At 46.6% G+C, this 20534-nt stretch overlaps 1 protein-coding gene across 3 annotated transcripts in view; it reads right to left on the minus strand.

The window, feature by feature from the left end:
* Positions 1 to 20243, minus strand: part of Usp (retinoid X receptor ultraspiracle) — a 74480-nt gene extending 54237 nt beyond the window's left edge. For 2 of the 3 annotated variants that reach the window (XM_077413681.1, XM_077413673.1), the window contains exon 1: positions 20079 to 20243. In XM_077413681.1, coding sequence (XP_077269807.1) covers positions 20079 to 20097 — 19 coding nt within the window. In that variant the 5' untranslated portion in view covers positions 20098 to 20243. Of the gene's footprint in view, positions 1 to 18831; positions 18917 to 20078 lie in introns of those variants that run through there. The other variant, XM_077413654.1, reaches the window with a different exon arrangement.
* Positions 20244 to 20534: the final 291 nt, after the last annotated feature.

Genomic DNA, 20534 nt, shown 5'->3' on the forward strand with positions numbered 1-20534 from the left:
ACGATAGTGCACGCGAGAGGGAAAGAGACAGAAGGAGGGAGAAGGAAAAGGAAGAGGAGGAGGAGGAGGAGGAGGAGGAGGAGGAGGAAAGAGCAGTCAAGGACATTGTACGTGACCACTGCATTGCGACGGCGGATTCTGTCGAGGATCCTGAGATTCCTCAACCGTGCGCTACGGACGCGAAAAGATGCCCGGTTGTCGTCTTTGTATAGGCGATGTATAAATAGTACGTTCACCCGAATCGCTCTCCTCTCGACCGATCCGGAACGTGTGTTTATTTCGCGCCGGGGCGCGCCTCTTTTACGCGACTGCGGATACGAGAGAAATAATATCGCGCACGTGGACCAGCTCTCTCGGCGCGTCCAGCACTCTCTTTTTTAAATTCGGACTAACTTCTGCACGTATCGATTTACGGTCGCTGCGACGGCATTAAACTTGATTGCGCTACAGGCTAGTGTTGTGCGACGCGACACACTTCGGAAAGCCGGGCGCGTCCTCGTTCGTTGATACCTTTGTGTATCTCGTATAGCTTTTATCGGGTACACTCTAATTAATGAAACATTAAAATAAACTGAAAGTAAATGTACAACACGTCGGCACGATAAATTCGGGTGGCGCGTCGACAGGCCGTTTTGTGATGGGAATATCGATTTCCATCGCGATCCAGACGGATGACCCGCATCTAATTACGCAAAACATATGGCTGCGTGTACGGGTACGGGGAGTGTTGTATACTCATTATCGCGAGATGCGACGCACTTGGCAATTTTTAGGCTAAAAATAGCGAAGCGGTTATCTCCGTGCAAGCACGTGCGTTTTTGTATATGCCTCGTGCGTGTTGTCACGATATTATAACATAGTAGGAGGTGTAATCGAAATGCAAACGGCGGTGTAATGAGGCCGAGATAAAGGCCGTCACTCTATTTGCTTGAATCTTCCTTTTTTGAGAGAGAGAGAGAGAGAGAGAGAGAGAGAGAGAGAGAGAGAGAGAGAGAGAGAGAGAGAGAGAGTGAGAGAGAGAAAGCGATAGCCGGTGAAAAATGCGTAATTGCTGACGCTGTAGACGCTTGGCTTTTGTACACACAGTGGTTCAAGGTAATCAAGTCGCACAAAGAGAACGATTTTTTTATCGATGTAACGGTATCCTAATGCGGAATCAATTCATCTTGGGAAAACCTTCCGGACAACAATAAGGTCCGATAGCACCCGTTGAAATTTTGTGCCGAGATCCTTTATGCACTCCTCTGAAACACCGTTTTTCTGAATCGCCGTTCGATAAAGCGTATCCGCGTGGATATCGCATTTTCCGGACGACCGAGAAAGACAACGCGCGCTTTCTTCTCCTCATCTTATCCGGTAGTTTTCCCGACGGGCCACGAAGTGAACCTTGGCCGAGTTAAGGATGGTATATAGTTCGGTAAAGCAGTCGAAGCGCGGGAGAATGTGTATGCGCGATTTCGAGGGAAAAAATTATATCATTCGGCATCCTCGTTTCTCCTGAACGGAATAAATAATGTATCGTTCCAAAACGTGTAAGGACGTGATAAAAATCACCGCAAGCTTGATTCTCTTTTTTTTTCTCTCTCTCTCTAATTTAAATATACGACCCTATACAGCTTTCTGCGCAAGAATTAGAACGAAGATACGGATTTATACGTGGCGAAAGTAGGCGCTATAAACTATTTTGATACGAGAAGCTTATGAAGAAGCGGATTGCGCGCATTTCCTTTTCGCGGGGAGCACAGTAAATTTTTATTAAGCCCACGGTTAATCGCTGCACGTGGTTGCTGATGGAGATGGTATCACGAAAACATGTAAATCACCATAAAAGCAGCTACTTACGTGACGAAGGAGTATAACACGAACGAGCGAGGTAGGACTGGTTCATGATAACCGATACAGATATCGTGGTAACCTCTATTAAGCTGGACCCCCCACCAGCGCAAATCAAGTTCGCACTAGGTCAAAAATTTAGTGCTATTTAGGTGCTAATTAAGTGCCCTAGTCCGAATTTTGGTGCTCGAACCGTTTAGCAGGAAATCGCGTAAAAAATGGGGGGGTCCAGCTTGCCATAAAGCTGGACCCCCCCATATCAGAAAATAGTCCTACAGAGAAGATAAGTACACTATAATTTAGTGCTAATTAAGTGCTAATTAAGTGCTCTAAAAAAACGATAAAATGTTGACAGATTATAACATTTATTTAAATATACCATTATATATTGAACACAGAACCGTCGCGGTCGACACTAACACTTAAAAAGATTGCTGCATGAATATATTCGTTACTAAAATGATCGAAAACATATATTTCCCAAAACTGACTCCATTGCTAACAGTAAAACAATTACAATAATTAACTTAGACCAGCCGTTGGCGCTGAGCACTAAGTTCCGTCATCTGATCGTCTACGAATTAGTTGCTCGCATGATTATAGTATTAAAATAATTCTCAGACATTGTACTTTAAAAGAATATCACGATTCGAATTTAGTGTTAGCAGCTTAGTGTTGAAATTAATTAATTAATCAATACAGCGCGCGCTTCGCGGATAAACTAATTAATTTCAACGCTATACGGCCAGCACTAAATTCAAATCGTGATATTTTCTTAAAGTACAATGTCTCAGGATTATTTTAAGACCATAATCACGCGAGCACCTAATTCTTTGACGATTCTGTAAGGAACCGTAGAGCGGTCCGCGCGCGATCCATGGGTAAATTAATTAATTTCAACGCTATACAGCTAGCACTAAATTCGAATTGTAATATTTTCTTAAAGTACAATGTCTTAGGATTATTTTGGGACGAAAAACACGCGAGCACCTAATTCCTTGACGATTCTGTAACGGATTATAGAGCGCAGCGCGCGCGCTTTATGGATAAATTAATTAATTTCAACGCTATACAGCTAGCACTAAATTCAAATTGTAATATTTTCTTAAAGTACAATATCTCAGGATTATTTTAAGACCATAATCACGCGAGCACCTAATTCTTTGATGATTCTGTAAGGAACTTTAGAGTGCTGCGCGCGCCCTCCATGGATAAATTAATTAATTTCAACGCTATACAGCTAGCACTAAATTTGAATTGTAATATTTTCTTAAAGTACAATGTCTCAGGATTATTTTAAGACCATAATCACGCGAGCACCTAATTTTTTGACGATTCTGTAAGGAACTTTAGAGCGCTGCGCGCGCGTTCCATGGATAAATTAATTAATTTCAACGCTATACAGCTAGCACTAAATTCGAATTGTAATATTTTCTTAAAGTACAATGTCTTAGGATTATTTTGGGACCAAAAACACGCGAGCACCTAATTCTTTGACGATGCAGTAACGAATTGAAGAGTGCTGCGCGCGCGCTCCATGAGTGAATTAATTGATTTCAACCCTTTGCAGCTAGCACTAAATTCGAATTGTAATATTTTCTTAAAGTACAATGTCTTAGGATTATTTTGGGACCAAAAACACGCGAGCACCTAATTCCTTGACGATTCTGTAACGAGTTATAGGGCGCTCCGCGCGCGCTCCATGAGTTAACTAATTGATTTCAACCTTTTGCAGCTAGCACTAAATTCGAATTGTAATATTTTCTTAAAGTACAATGTCTTAGGATTATTTTGGGACCAAAAACACGCGAGCACCTAATTCCTTGACGATTCTGTAACGAATTGAAGAGTGCTGCGCGCGCGCTCCATGGATAAATTAATTAATTTCAACGCTATACAGCTAGCACTAAATTCGAATCGTGATATTTTCTTAAAGTACAATGTCTCAGGATTATTTTAAGACCATAATCACGCGAGCACCTAATTCTTTGACGATTCTGTAAGGAACTTTAGAGCGCTGCGCGCGCGCTCCATGGATAAATTAATTAATTTCAACGCTATACAGCTAGCACTAAATTCGAATTGTAATATTTTCTTAAAGTACAATATCTCAGGATTATTTTAAGACCATAATCACGCGAGCACCTAATTCTTTGACGATTCTGTAACGAATTATAGAGCGCGGCGCGCGCGCTCCATGGATAAATTAATTAATTTCAACGCTATACAGCTAGCACTAAATTCGAATTGTAATATTTTCTTAAAGAACAATGTCTCAGGATTATTTTAAGACCATAATCACGCGAGCACCTAATTCTTTGACGATTCTGTAAGGAACTTTAGAGCACTACGCGCGCGCTCCATGGATAAATTAATTAATTTCAACGCTATACAGCTAGCACTAAATTCGAATTGTAATATTTTCTTAAAGTACAATATCTCAGGATTATTTTAGGACCATAATCACGCGAGCACCTAATTCTTTGACGATTCTGTAAGGAACTTTAGAGCGCAGCGCGCGCGCTCCATGGATAAATTAATTAATTTCAACGCTATACAGCTAGCACTAAATTCGAATTGTAATATTTTCTTAAAGTACAATGTCTCAGGATTATTTTAAGACCATAATCACGCGAGCACCTAATTTTTTGACGATTCTGTAAGGAACTTTAGAGCGCTGCGCGCGCGTTCCATGGATAAATTAATTAATTTCAACGCTATACAGCTAGCACTAAATTCGAATTGTAATATTTTCTTAAAGTACAATGTCTTAGGATTATTTTGGGACCAAAAACACGCGAGCACCTAATTCTTTGACGATGCAGTAACGAATTGAAGAGTGCTGCGCGCGCGCTCCATGAGTGAATTAATTGATTTCAACCCTTTGCAGCTAGCACTAAATTCGAATTGTAATATTTTCTTAAAGTACAATGTCTTAGGATTATTTTGGGACCAAAAACACGCGAGCACCTAATTCCTTGACGATTCTGTAACGAGTTATAGGGCGCTCCGCGCGCGCTCCATGAGTTAACTAATTGATTTCAACCTTTTGCAGCTAGCACTAAATTCGAATTGTAATATTTTCTTAAAGTACAATGTCTTAGGATTATTTTGGGACCAAAAACACGCGAGCACCTAATTCCTTGACGATGCAGTAACGAATTGAAGAGTGCTGCGCGCGCGCTCCATGGATAAATTAATTAATTTCAACGCTATACAGCTAGCACTAAATTTGAATTGTAATATTTTCTTAAAGTACAATATCTCAGGATTATTTTAAGACCATAATCACGCGAGCACCTAATTCTTTGACGATTCTGTAAGGAACTTTAGAGCGCTGCGCGCGCGCTCCATGGATAAATTAATTAATTTCAACGCTATACAGCTAGCACTAAATTCGAATTGTAATATTTTCTTAAAGTACAATATCTCAGGATTATTTTAAGACCATAATCACGCGAGCACCTAATTCTTTGACGATTCTGTAACGAATTATAGAGCGCGGCGCGCGCGCTCCATGGATAAATTAATTAATTTCAACGCTATACAGCTAGCACTAAATTCGAATTGTAATATTTTCTTAAAGTACAATATCTCAGGATTATTTTAAGACCATAATCACGCGAGCACCTAATTCTTTGACGATGCAGTAACGAATTGAAGAGTGCTGCGCGCGCGCTCCATGAGTGAATTAATTGATTTCAACTCTTTGCAGCTAGCACTAAATTCGAATCGTGGTATTTTCTTAAAGTACAATGTCTCAGGATTATTTTAAGACCATAATCACGCAAGCACCTAATTCTTTGACGATTCTGTAACAAACTTTAGAGCGCGGCGTGCACGCTTTGCGGATAAACTAATTAATTTCTACGCTATGCATCGTCAAAGAATTAGGTGCTCGCGTGATTATGGTCTTGAAAAAATCCTGAGACATTGTACTTTAAGAAAATACCACGATTCGAATTTAGTGCTAGCTGCAAAAGGTTGAAATCAATTAATTAACTCATGGAGCGCGCGCGCAGCACTCTTCAATTCGTTACTGCATTGTCAAGGAATTAGGTGCTCGCGTGTTTTTGGTTCCAAAATAATCCTAAGACATTGTACTTTAAGAAAATATTACAATTCGAATTTAGTGCTAGCTGTATAGCGTTGAAATCAATTAATTAACTCATGGAGCGCGCACGCAGCGCTCTAAAGTTCCTTACAGAATCGTCAAAGAATTAGGTGCTCGCGTGATTATGGTCTTAAAATAATCCTGAGACATTGTACTTTAAGAAAATATTACAATTCGAATTTAGTGCTAGCTGTATAGCGTTGAAATTAATTAATTTATCCATAGAGCGCGCGCGCAGCGCTCTAAAGTTCCTTACAGAATCGTCAAAGAATTAGGTGCTCGCGTGATTATGGTCTTAAAATAATCCTGAGACATTGTACTTTAAGAAAATATCACGATTTGAATTTAGTGCTGGCTGTATAGCGTTGAAATTAATTAGTTTATCCGCGAAGCGCGCGCTGTATTGATTAATTAATTAATTTCAACACTAAGCTGCTAACACTAAATTCGAATCGTGATATTCTTTTAAAGTACAATGTCTGAGAATTATTTTAATACTATAATCATGCGAGCAACTAATTCGTAGACGATCAGATGACGGAACTTAGTGCTCAGCGCCAACGGCTGGTCTAAGTTAATTATTGTAATTGTTTTACTGTTAGCAATGAACTCAGATTTGGGAAATATATGTTTTCGATCATTTTAGTAACGAATATATTCATGCAGCAATCTTTTTAAGTGTTAGTGTCGACCGCGACGGTTCTGTGTTCAATATATAATGGTATATTTAAATAAATGTTATAATCTGTCAACATTTTATCGTTTTTTTTAGAGCACTTAATTAGCACTTAATTAGCACTAAATTATAGTGTACTTATCTTCTTTGTAGGACCATTTTCTGATATGGGGGGGTCCAGCTTTATGGCAAGCTGGACCCCCCCATTTTTTACGCGATTTCCTGCTAAACGGTTCGAGCACCAAAATTCGGACTAGGGCACTTAATTAGCACCTAAATAGCACTAAATTTTTGACCTAGTGTGAACTTGATTTGCGCTGGTGGGGGGTCCAGCTTAATACAGATATCGTGGTACTCACCTGCAACAAAACCAAAGGAAACAAATGTTAGTAACAAGCTTGGCGATAAGTAAAAGCGTGCTGCAACGTATAGTTGTTTACGAGCGTAATTCAAAATACACGTATCGCTATTATAATTACATAGCATGTATACGGTATGCATATATATAAAACTAGAGACGTCGAAAAAAGGAATCTAAAAAGATTTCTTTTTCGATGACGATGTGTGAGTGTGTGTTTCAGTATATTTATTCTTATAATTAATTCCCCTTAATGTTCTAGCTTTACACTCGACGCGGATATACGACGTAGAGCTAAAAATATTTGATTATATAGATTCATTTCTGTAATCCATCTTATAGCCGTGTGTCATTTTCCAACAGCGGCATAACTGTCCTCGACAAATCCGAGGATGGTCCTTGCCCTGCTCCTTGCGTCACGCTTACCCGCACTTGACCCAATTTCGGGCACGCGCGCGCGCGCGCGCGCGATTTCCTTTTCGCCTCTCCCGGGCGAAAAAGCGAAGTCTCCCCCTTCCCCCTCGCCTCTCGAGCTACGCCAGAGCAGTTGCACTTGGACTGAAAATTGCATCGCGCGCGACTGGCAGGCTTGGCCTTGACATTCCCGCCGCGTGATCGGTAAATGAAGCTATACGTCACGTAAAACCGCGGCTGGTGGCGTGTAAACGATGAGAGAGGCGACCGATGCTGTCGACGGAGAGCAGCCTCGTAAAGTTCGTCGCCTTCTAAATATATACACGGTGTCTTACTGCTAAGCAACGTGCCGCTATTATTACGTCGGAGCGCGGATCGGTTTTGCCTTCGATTCGCCTCGGGGCACTCCCCCAATTAGCGGGCAAGCGCGAAACGCGCGATACCCCGAGGCGATAAGTAAAGCGAGCATTTACATGGCGCGTATACCCGATTGAATCGACAATCGGTGTTGTCCGGCGAGCGAGGCCGCCGCACCTGAGATCGCGCGCATCGATCGTCGTCCCCGTACACGCTGTTGAACTCGCGCGAGATTGCATCAGCACGGTGAAACCGAATTTTCTCCAGGCGTGTTTTATCACAACGAGAAGTTATCGAGTTCCCCGAGGCACGATCGAATGTCGTTCTTAATTGATTGACGGACATTCGGCGATTCTGGAGCACTCTACGTATACAAATCTTTCGCTTCCGATCTATTTTCGTTACAACGCAAATCCGTCTTGAAATCCAATGTTTATTCGCCATTCGCCATTCGCTGGACGTCTTTCGAAATTAGATTTCGGTTGTTTTTCCACGAAACGATTCGCATAAACGATTTGTATTGTATCGTAATCGACACTTATAAGGTAGGCGTCTCGCTACGTGCTAGTCATGTGACTGTTTGTAGGTTTTCACGTTCAGAAATATATTTCAGGCAATTTTTGCCGAGGGAAAAATAATTTTATGACGTATGGTGTAAAATTTCATACGTGACAAAGTATGTTACTTTTTCCAAATTATGTGATTTTTCTCATTTGACTCCGTTTTGATCAGCTGATCGTGCGAGTCGTCGAGAAAGGATGCAAGTGAGAAAAATACTCTTCGATTGAATTTTGACACGTACCGAGAAAGGGTTTCAAAACGCATGACAGGGGTGTCAATCACTATCCACGTCGGCTAAGAAAGACGAGCCTCATAACCTGCAACTACAGTGATTAGCCAGCGGCGTTGCCAAGTCTTCCCAACTTCACCTCGACCAAAAAATGTCCGCTCGATTACCGCATTTTCACTAAAATGAACTAAAAAATCAGCAGCGAAATCTCCGGTAAACTATATATTTTATGGTTGCATCGGATTCTTCGAAATCTAATGTACAAAAACAATGTTTTTTCTCACTTCATCTAATCGAAAAATGCGAAAATATGTGATTGAAACCGTGATAGAGCCTTCTTTTTCTGGCCGTCTGTATGAAGTAATGCAAAATTTGTGATTTTCGAGATCGATTTTCTAGATTAAATAGTCGGTAAGGAGCCACAGAAAAAAATCGACCGCAAAGCTGATCATATAATTTGATATAAAATCCAAAATCGAAAACTTTATCTAATGCGTGCCCCGACGGAGACGACTACCTTAATGTCAAATAAATTATATAGACGAGTCGCTAAATTCAAATTATCCAAGTTCTCTCTAGTTCTTAAACATTCTCTAAAATAAGCGAGAAACATTTCTTTTATTAATATTACTACTGTTACTTGTGTTATTGTATCATCCAGCCGAGTGCGAGCGCGATAAAAATGTGTTAATATATGTCGACGCTCAACGACGCGGACACACATTCTGCGGGGGCGAGACGTAAATCACGGTGAGAGAGGAAGAAAGGGAGAGCGGGGAGAGAGGCTGAATCGGGCCAATGATGCCAAAGAGAACCTGTTGGATGAAAGCACGAGGGGAATATAGGTCATCCGATCGGGATTTTGCGGGACGACCCACGCTCTTTCTTTATGCACCTCGCATCGCTGAAATTTTTCCGCTCCGGAAACGTCCGGATGACGAAATGCACCTGAGTGCGCCCCAATGCAAGTGCGTTGCATCTCGGAAGACAGCGCTATAAATAGAACGCGGAGGTTACCGCGAGTGAATTGCAAAGCGACGGTTCTGCGACGCGCCGCTCGCGCAATTCTCGACGCAGCTTTTTATTAAAGCAAAGTGCAGTGCTATTTGTTTTGTCTGATCGTAATTTTAGTAAATATACGTCCGTACGAAAAAAAAAACCAATGGAGGATTTATTACACTTGCGTATACACGACGGGAACATACATGGGTAAATTGCAGAATTAATATTGCAAGCGACACCGAGATCGTATCGCGATATTAATCGTATATCACATTCGTATATATAATAGACCGCGGATCATAATTAATCCGGCTACGATGACACGAATGTTGACCATAATTTCTACGACGCCCGAATATACTGATATCGCGTCGCCGCGCGCCGGCCGCGTTATCGGCGCGGGTCATCGTTTTTAGCGCGCGTATGCCGCTGGAACTGCGAGGTCCGCGCGAACGCGCGGGCGAGAATAATGTATTTCTCCATCGGACCGGACGGGGCTGACACCGGGGAATTGTGCAACGCGGATATGCGACGCCCGCAAACGGGAAGCCGGGATATGGGTACGGTACGTACACGCTGGTCAGGGTACGCGAAAGGAGGAGGCAAGTAGGTCAGTAGGTGACTCGTGCTAAACAGTGCACCAGGAGTGTCCCGACATTGACCTATATGTCTACTTCGTATGTGCACCCGCCCGCCCCCTCCCGTGACCCTTCCTCCTCTCTGTCCTTCTCCCGTTCTCTCTCTCTCTCTCTTCTCGCTGCCTCTCTTCCAGCATCCCCTCCAGCGATGCACTTTCCAGCCAATTGCATATAGGGTCTGCTAGTGTGCCGGAGTGCACTTGCCCCACTCTATCCAGACGACACCCCGGCGCCGAACCACCGCCCCCGCTCCTCAACCCTCCCCCTCTCTCCAATCTCCTTTCTCTCTCTCACTCTCTCCCGGGCTGCCAGCGGGCGATGGCGCGATCGATGCCCTACACCGGGTGACGAAACCCGAGGCCAAACGTAAGGCTCTGAAGTACCCTCCCGAGCTTCTTAACGTATCCTCGTATGTATCGCAGGCTAGTCTCTTTTTGTCCCCCCTTTTCCGGTGTGCGCACGTGGTGACCGACTTTTCGTAAACGCGGCCGACGCAGCACCGGGAGAAAAAAAAATCACGGGAGGGTTCTTCGCCGACGTTCGTTCAGAGCAAAGAAGTTCTCTAGGGTCCCTAATACGATAATAAAACTAATCTAATTCTTTACAGCAAGGGAAACGTCTATTGAATCGATATAGCACTCAACCTACCGAGATCGAAAAACGTGAGAATAAGATAGGATAAATGAAATAATCAAAATCACAGAGTATCTCGTCTTATTTAGACGCTTATCAGTTGCGAGCTAAACGCGATCTTCGGATTGGAATGTGAGGCGTTCAGAGGAAAGAATCGTATCGAAGGCTATAGTTAGTAAAATTCGCTTTGGACACGAATTCGTCTATTTAGCGTATTATGAACCTGACCATTCTGGCCCTGATTGCCCCACGCTTTCAATATTGGAACCTCGACCTCGTAGAGACTCCATCCTGATACGATCCCGAGGGCCACCATCCCGGTCCCTCCTAGCTTCTCCGCGGAACAGCTGCAGAGCCGAGCGCGCCCGCGCCACCATCATCGCGATCTCACCTGTCGGTGTTCCGCGCGAGGTGCGTTCATCGTCGTCGCCGACCTTGGGGGGGACAGTGCGATAATAAATCGTTTCGTAACGCAATCTGCGTGCGCGGGTGCGTGGCGCGTCGAGGCACAGTCTTGCGGAAATATAAATGACGCGCCTGGTGGCGCACGCAGGACGAACAGAGACGGGAGAGACGCGAGAGAGGAAACGGGGGGGGGAGAGAGGGAGGAAAGGAAAAGGAAATAAAAATCACAAGAGTCAAAGTTGCGCGAGTCCAATCGACACTCGACGCGTTTTTCTCACGCCCAATGCGGAACGCAGCCTCCCTGTCCTCCTCCTCCCCTAATCCTGCGCGAGGAGTGCGTGCCCTCGAGATAAAGTCAGCAAAGGGAGCATCGCGCCCCCTTCCTCCGCACCCACGCGCGAATTGCGTAACGCGCTCGCACCATTGCGCCGTCGGTCGTGTGGGAAGTCCTGCGTTTTATTCCGCCACGAAACGGTATCGCTATACGGTGGCGTATATGATAAACATCGTATGTTACATGTTCCGACCGTGGTGGTGGCCTTTTGTCGACGCTCTCGACGGCGACGGTAATTATATTAAATGATGCAGTCACGGAGACGTGGTTAATGGCCATAGGGAGAAACATCGTTGAGGCGACATTTTTTTTTACTTTGACGCTACCGCAAATCGAGATGACGGAAGACGTGCAAAAAAATGTGGTTTTCAACACATTACTCGCGATCTCGTATAATTTTGTGAAAATAATAATTATACGGAAAACTTTTAAGCTCGAATTAGATGAGCCTCGTATTAGACAATAATTTTATATATAAAGCACGTTTGTGGATGCGACGTTTTGGTAATAATTTTCCAACTCGCGACACTCGAAGGCAGAAAGAGAAATCAATATATGAAACAAACGGCGAGGAATGGTAATTTCGCCGTTGTTGGCTGGACGTGCGGTCGAGTAGCTGATGGCAGATAAAAAATTTCCGCTGAAAACAAGCTGTAATATCTTCTGCGCGCGGGTCTTTTCCTCTCTCCTCTTTCCTTCCGAAAGAGCAAAGACTATAGTCGAGAATGACGCGCGTTTTAAGAAAAAGTACTCCGTTATACGAATAATACTCCTTTTTACAATCGACCATTTTATCGAGTCCGCTTTACGAGAGTTGCGGCTATATATACATATAGAAAAGAGTCTTGGCGCAACTTCATTATCGTCGGGAACGCACGGCGTCTTTATCGCATTTATCGTATTTAAAAGTTATACACATATTTACTCCGTTGCGCTGGTCATGCACGCGCGGCTCTCGATATTTTTTTTTCCTTTCTTAAGTTCGTCGTGATGCTATTAACGTCGCGAAGTAAATCAAATACGTCACGTCTCGCGACTGATAAAGTCTCGAAGAGCGACTCGGTCAGCTGAAAGCAGTAAAAACCCGGTGTTTCGTAACGCAAAGGTTTCGACACTTGCGTTCGTAAAGAAAAGAACAATTTTAATCAATTGTAATAATTCTTAATTTAAGACTCCCCAATTCCCTAATTCCCCGTTGATGTTCTCCGACCGGAAGCACAGTATATTTTTCCCCGACATCGTCCACGCGCGCCGTGCCGTCATTGTTCCACGATCGACGAGCGATCCGCTCGTGCGTGTTCGTCGCAATTGGCCAAAATTGCGCCCGATCGTGCCGCAATACTAATATCAATTCCGCATCGATCGCCGCGTAAGAAGTCGCGCGTCGCGCGTCGCGCGTCCAACGCGTCGAGGATCCAACAACGGTGAAATTCGCACGAGGCGCGAGACGGTCCTTGAGAGGAGCGTTAATAGAAATCGAAACAGGCGCGAGCACGATCGCGCAACCGCGGGATATCTTAATTGCCTATCCCGCATATACGCACCGCAGCGATGGCGGTCGCGGACATGGCGCGTACAATGGTGCGCCGTTCAATCCCTGTAACTAATAAATTATCGGTACGCGTTTAATTAAGAGCGGGGGGCAACGCGCGCGCGGGGGGGCCCCGTGTAACGTTGCTCCCGGCCAAGGTCGGCCCGCAGCCGTGGCGAAATCATTGGCGAGAACCGGCCGTGCCTCGGATATAATCGCCGCGGCCGGCCGTTTGAAATCGCCGCCGTTCGTGGCAAGACTCTAAAGTCGGGGAAAAGTGGACGACAGAGGCGTAGCGGCGCGTTAAGGAACCCGCACGAAACTTATGATCCTTCTTATGATTCTCGTAAAAGGAGTAAAAAGGAGCAGCGCGCGATCGCGCGCGCTCTTTTATTTCTCCGAGCTTGAACGGATATCCTCGGTCGTATCCCCGTGGCCAGTGCTCGTAATCTGAAAAAGTCATCGAGTCGCTCGATCGCTGGCGGTAATGCCGCTGAATTATTCAGATAATTTGCGGCAAGTAGCGAACAATTACTATATATTTACGTGAATTATTTATAGACAGTTATGCGACGTGTACTTTGTAAAACGCACGACGTTGCACAACATCGTTAATACCGTTAATTGCGATAATAATCGGCCGACAAACGGCATGCGGTATAGGGAACAAAAACGCCGAAGGTCTATTTTTCAAACGATCACTCGTTCGTGCGTAAAACGGCGATTAATTCGATTTCCACGAGCTTCGCGATAACAATTATCCACTTAAAATCCGATTCCCCACTTTTCGGGGCGAAAATTAATGCAATATGAATTATGCGCTTTATCGCGATCGTTACCGAATGCTCATCGGCCTCATCGCGTGCAACGCATATATATGTCGCTTGATATCGGAAAAAACACGCTCCGCTTCCGCGGAGTTATTTTCCCATTGTAACAGACTGAATTGCGCGACGATACGCAGTTTCAAGCGGCAATCGAGTGACGTCACGATTGCGAGGCTAACTTCGACGAGGTGCTCCAAATAAAATGCAATCCACTTTGTTTACCGGGCGATAGGGAATTAATTTTCCCTTTGTCATTTACTTATCAGCCATTTATCGTCGATCGTTGTGTGTTACCGTGTCAGGGACGATAATTTATGTAGCCATTAAACGCGAGCGCGCGTATAGAAGGCGCGCTTTTTCACAGGCCGGCCGACGACGACGGGCAGGCCTAAAAAAAAAAAAAAAGAAAAAAAAACCTGTCAATGACGCGAATGGCAAACGTATTTTCTGCGTGCTAAATAGGTAGCAGTCAGGTTTCTCTTTCATTTTTTATTGCCACGTCGAACGGAACGTACATCTCGCAAAGTGTCGATTATGCATGTCATTAACAATCTCCATATCGACGGATGATCGCGCTAGGAAACACGAACAGCTAAGGAGGCAGATCCAAGCGCGATTCGCACGCGAGAAGAAAACCGCGGGAGGCTTAGCGATGCGTGAACAAATCGCGTCGCGGCCTTCGTTCGTGGCTCGCGCTACACGGAGTAGGTGTGTCCTGTTTCCGCGGTGGGCAACGCCAATGTCACTGGGTCGACCAGGCGCATTCTGCACCACTCGCCTCGCCATGAGAAGACGGCAACAATGCGCCGTGCAACAATTGCGTAACGCGCGCGATTGCATAATTGCGCGCTCCGCTCGAGCACACGGTGCAGCGCTCGGCGCTGCAACGATCAATAAACTCGTCGCGAGTGTGTACGCTCGTATCGCGCGTTTGTACGTACCTATATACGCGTCTATAGAAGCGTGCATCAGACGTCGATTCGTCGCGCCGATTCTCCGTTCGATCGTTAAAAAAAAAAAAAAAAAAAAAAAATCCGAACGGTCTTTCTCGCTGACAGTATACGACTGTGCAAATGTAATAAATTTGACGATTATTTCTCCGCGATTTGTATCTAAAATACACGGAGATGTAATAATTTTTTGCTATATTTTACCCTTAAATTCACTACAAACTTGAGACAACTTGGCAACCAAGGAATTTTCAAAATATACAAAAGACATTTTACAAACAACGTGATAAAAATTATCAAGCAGATTGGTAAATTTTGAAAAATTATTGAAATTTCCTAGATATATTTTGGTAAAATTAATCAAACATATTTTATATTTTAATGTAATAGATATTAATATCTTTCATCATTATATGGTAGACATTAAGACAGAATCGCTCGTATAAAATTTTTGGTGGTATACACGTTGTCCCACAACTATACCACGATTTCAGGGTAAATTTTAAGAGAAAATTCTCTCCGTGTATAGGGGAGCGAGAAAAGCAGCGACTTTTTATCGGCTCGCCCGAAATTTGTTCAAAGCGCGACGGAATGTCTGATGACGCACGAGGCACGTTTTCACTTTCGACGCGTTTACTCACGATTATCGGCATTACGTCGAAAACAAACTAATCGCGTCGAAATTTCTCGCCCACGCACGAGATCTCTCCTCGCCCTTGCCATTCGGGAAAACGCTTGTAACCGCAGGACGTCCTGGCCGTGCGCGATATTGGCAAACCGAATATCTAAATAGCGAATGTGCATGTCGTGCGCCCACGCTCGCGAAATTCTATCGCATTAATTGGCGCGAAATCCGAGCGCGAGCGAACGAGCGAAGAGAAGAGGGAGAGAGGAGGAATATTAAGAAGCATCTCGTCCCGCGTTTCGTTACCAACGACGGTGCATCTGCAATTAGATACGGTGCACGCCGCTTCTTAGAAACGACATACCGCACCTGAGAACTCTCCCGCCTTAATGACGGCTATAACGACGGCCGTTTGCTGGATATTTTTCCATCTTCGCAATCTTGCCGATGACGCGCGCGCGCGCGCGCGCGCGGGAGACGTTGAAAATAGCGAATCGCGGAAACACCTTATGCATTACATCACAATCGTATATTTTCTTCTTTTTTTTCCCCCGAGCGGTTTCTTCGCGACGTGCCCTTTTCGCAATTTTGCATCGCTTCTAGGAAAGCCACGTACGAGCGTGCACCAGGGCCTACTACAGTTTGGCGCAACCGAGATGACGCCAACAGATGTCCGGCTGGCCTGCCATGGCGATCGACCTGCTCGTCGGAGTTCAAACGCTAACGTTGGATCCGAAAAAAAAGAGGAAAAAAAGAAAAAAAAAAGAAAGAAAGAATAAATTCAAAAGACAGGCCAGAACACACAGTTCGCATCAGGCTTGCATAAGTTCCTCGAAAAACGCAATGCTTGAAAATCGATTAATCATTCCCTTCGTTTGATTTTTATACCTGAGATCCGCACGAGTCTTTGAAAAAGTGAAAGATGGCTCGACGTGTTTCGGACACCCTGTATAGCTGGAGAAGTCTAGGATAGCCTGCGGTATAAAACCTTGTTGCACTTTGAGATTTCGCGTCGCGCCTGCTGTGTTAGCTCGCCCTCTCTCTCTCTCTCTCTCCCTTCCTCTCCGCAGAAATCGCGATGCTCGCTTTGGAAGACCCTGAACTACGCTGAACGCTGAAGCAAAGAGTATGGAAGCTAGAAGAATAACAGGAGCAGCGTATAAGGCGTCGTCTGATGCGCTGCATGGTGCAGGAGAACGGCGTTGCGAACGAGAGGAAGCGGGAGCGAGCGAGGGAGGGAGGGAGAAAGAGATCGAAGAAGGAGCGAGGAGGACGAAGAGGGCGAGAGAGAGAGAGAGAGAGAGAGAGAGAGAGAGAAGCGGCGTGGTGGAGGGAGAAGTACACGTAGCAGCGCGGCTCGTCCTTGGACTTATATAACGAGGAAGAGACCAACAGGGAGAGGAGAAAGAGAGAAAGAGAGAGGTGGCTCGCGAAAGAGAACAAAACGCCGCGCGGATGGTGTACGCGGATTAAAAATGAAGGATAAAGGGCGACGCTGGTTGGAACGCGCGCGCCTGCAGTCCTGCGTCGAGGACAAAGGAATCCCGGAATTTTGTGGATCCTCTTAGGATGGCCGGCAGGTCAGAAAACTCAAAGATGCACTTTTGTCGGCGCACACGCCTTTTCCGCTTTCCGTCATCCCTTTTTGGTCGCCCGTGAAAACGCTGACCGCATTTTCGTTTCAACCGCAAAAACCAACCGGCTTCCACGAAATGCCGCATGAATACTTTTTCCATTGAGCAGGTCGAGCTGAATTTTTCGCATCTTCTAATAATCTTTTCTCGACGCGTGTAATATTTTAAGCGACAGGTATATACCAGAAAAGAATGACTCGGTCTTCGATAAACGCATGGCATAAGCGCATGCATTCTTTCGTAAATTCAAAAACGATGATCCCTTCGCGTTTTCTTCTTTCGTTTCTCCGGCAGATTTGGTCGCGCATTAAAATTCACGTGGCACGAACGAGAACGTGTCCCGTCCAATTGACCGCGGATTATCCCACAAGACGGACCGCGCCGTGCTCGAACAGAAGCGCGCGACGTCTTGAAAAGCGAGAGGAAAGCAACGGCGAGGCAACGAAGGCGACGAGGTATGCGAAGGAAAGAGCAGCGCGAAGCGGGAACGAGGCGCGGAGTCGTGGCCGTGATCTCGCGCGGGGACCGGAATGAATGCAGAAAGGTCGTCGGTTGGGTCGCGCACGCCGTCGCCATCCACCGCGCCAAACTTAGAAACGAGACGCGCGCGCTCCCGCGAGCGCGATCTTATACTCCACGCGCGTATATATATTCGCGGCTTCTTATCGCGCTCTTCCCTCTTTTCTTCTAGCCTACCCAAAAAATCACGATATTCGAACCGCTCAAAAACCAAACTGTGTGGTCGTTTGATCACGGAGACGCCCGATTTTATGGGAAAAAAATCCCAAGATCCCCTCGAAATAAATATAAAGAAAGCCAAAAAGAGAGATTACAGACTAATCGTGTTTTAAATTTCCAAAATTGAAAGATTTACGGAGTTGGGTTCAATTTGGTTTTCGAGAGACTTGTTCGTTATTCGCGTGTGAATCTGTATCGCGCCAGATTCGTCGCTGAAACGATCGGTGCGTGAATCGCGGGACCAACGAACAATTAGAGCGAATATGAAACCCACGCATAATCGGATGGTATGATAGATCAATTGTACAAACTCCGGGTCGCGACAAAATTGCACGCCGGATTGCGCAGCGATCGTTTCCGCGCGACGAAACATCAAATTCACGAACGAATCGTTTGATTCGACAGTCTCGATCGCGCGCTAATAACCGCAATTAAATCACCGAAATATCGGATCAACTGCGATTTGTTCGGCTCGAATGAATCGCTCGACGCTTCAGTTTTGTTCATCATCCAAGGCAAGTTTTACTATTTGGTGCTAATTACTTTGAATTTTGTGCGCAGAAAAAAAAGAAGTGTCAAATCAAAACTTATATAATTCGTATACGCAACAATCTATGAATCTTCTAATGAGAATTTCAACTTTATAATTTAACTATACGTATAAAATGACTTTTTACAAGCAAGTTTTCTTCGCTTTTGCATCAATAAATCCCATTTCAAGATTTCCACATTAAAACTAAAAACATCAAATCAAGAATATTCTTTTTTTTTTCTGTGCGGTAACTCCGAAAAATCGTTTGCCAATAAAATATCCGAGACAATTCGGCTCGCAACAGTAACGTGTTATTCGAGCACAGAATGAATAGGAATTCGCGACGACCCCTGCAACCTGCATCTCGATCCGCTCAATCATCCCCCTAAGGGGGGCTTTCGGGCGAAGGCAATATGCAGGACAAAAATATCCGTTCTAACCTTGCGGTCGTTTTTCCCCATGACAGGTTACTCCATCGAGGGCGACAACATTTTCCCCGTCTCGATTCATGATCGAAGGGGACCAACCACCGGGCGTGCACCGGGGGGAGGGAGGGTTGAACGGCGGCGACGACGACGACGACGCGGGAGGGTTAATTCGCGTTGGCTTGAGGTAGGGCGCGCACGAGCGGTCGGCAGGTGTCGCCACGTCGCGACGCGCGACGAAGCGCGGCGAGGTATACAGCGGGGGACGCGCGCGCGGGAGGGGGCGCGAACGGAAAGGGGAAAAGGGGGACGCGCGGGCCGCTGGCCGACGGAGGGGAGGGGAGGGGAGGAGGGGGGAATCGCTCGGTCAGGCGATAATAATTCTCACGTGTGTGCGGCCCGTGCGCGCCGTTGTCAAACGACACCGTGACTCTGATTCGCCGCGCGCGCCGCGCCGGGGCCTCCCTATGTAGGTTAAAGACACGCAGTTACGGCCGCGGCGGCAGTTGCGCAACGCGGAACGCCCGTGCCAGCCGTGCACGATCGCTGGCGAGGCGAGCGAGCGAGCGAGCGGGGAAATGTCGCCGCGCGTCCGTCGTTTTCTCGCCGGCGAGAGAATTGCGCGCGCGGGCGGATCGCCGTCTCGGATTTCTCGTTCGACGGCGTCCGTTCCACCACGTGCCCGTGAGCGATCCGCAGGATGATGCCCTGGAGGCGTAGCGCGCGCGCGCACTCTTTTTTTCTCTCTCTCTCTCTCTCTCTCTCCCTCTCCATCCCGGTCAAGATGCGGACGAGGCGCGCGAGCGAGACGGCGAGAACGCGGGGGAGGAGAGGAAGCGCGAGAGAGAGAGGAAGGAAAGAGGCGGAGGAGAAGAGAGAGAGAGAGGAGGACGACGCGTTGGTACAGTCTTGGCCAAAAGCGCTCCGCGTGACATAGATTCGATCGGCCACGGCGATTTACGCGAGAGCTCGGAGCGGTCGACGGTCCGCCGCGACCTCGACTGCCAGGAGGTCGGCCGTCCCGGAGGGGAGGGGGGGGGGGGTTGGTCGTCGAAACGTCGCGCGGACGCGGACGCGACGACGACCCCGCGCGTCTCTTAACGCGGTCGCTGAACCAGTTCCGTTTCGACCCTGACACTGCCATTGCCCCCCCCGCGGGAGGGGGGGGCAGCGCGTCCGTGTCAAGATTGGCACAATATTGGCCCCGCCGTTTTTTCCCACGCGGGTGTCGTTATCCTCCTCGCGCGCCGGGCGAGACTTACCCCTGTCGGAGGACTCCATCGTCGTCGGCTCCTCGGCGAACGCTGCGCGCTGCGGTCCCGCGGCGGCCTCCTGGGGCACGGGGCTGGTACGCGCGGCGCGGCGGGGATCGTCGCGCTTCCACGGCGCACGTGGAGATAGTCCCGCTCGTGGCTCGCGGCGGCGGCGGCTGCACGGTCGGCGCACGGCTCGAAAATTTTCTCACCGCGGTATAAACATGGCCGGCCCGCGCACGGCCGCACGGCTCCCTGGCCTGTCACGATCCACGATGGGGAGGGGGGGTCGTTGAACCTTATCGCGGGTGCGAGACGGCGTCGCGGTAGGGCACCGGCCGCGCGGACTTCTCTTTCCGGGCCTCTCCGGGGAAAAACGGTGCAGCACCGTGGACTACGGTGGGCGCGACCTAAAAATAGATCACCAATTCGCCGGATTGTTTTGACTAATAATGCGCTTCGCAA

This window comes from Temnothorax americanus, unplaced genomic scaffold (genome assembly GCF_048541705.1).
Source record: "Temnothorax americanus isolate GAGA-0224 unplaced genomic scaffold, ASM4854170v1 Scaffold10, whole genome shotgun sequence".
In the NCBI taxonomy this organism is placed as follows: domain Eukaryota; kingdom Metazoa; phylum Arthropoda; class Insecta; order Hymenoptera; family Formicidae; genus Temnothorax; species Temnothorax americanus.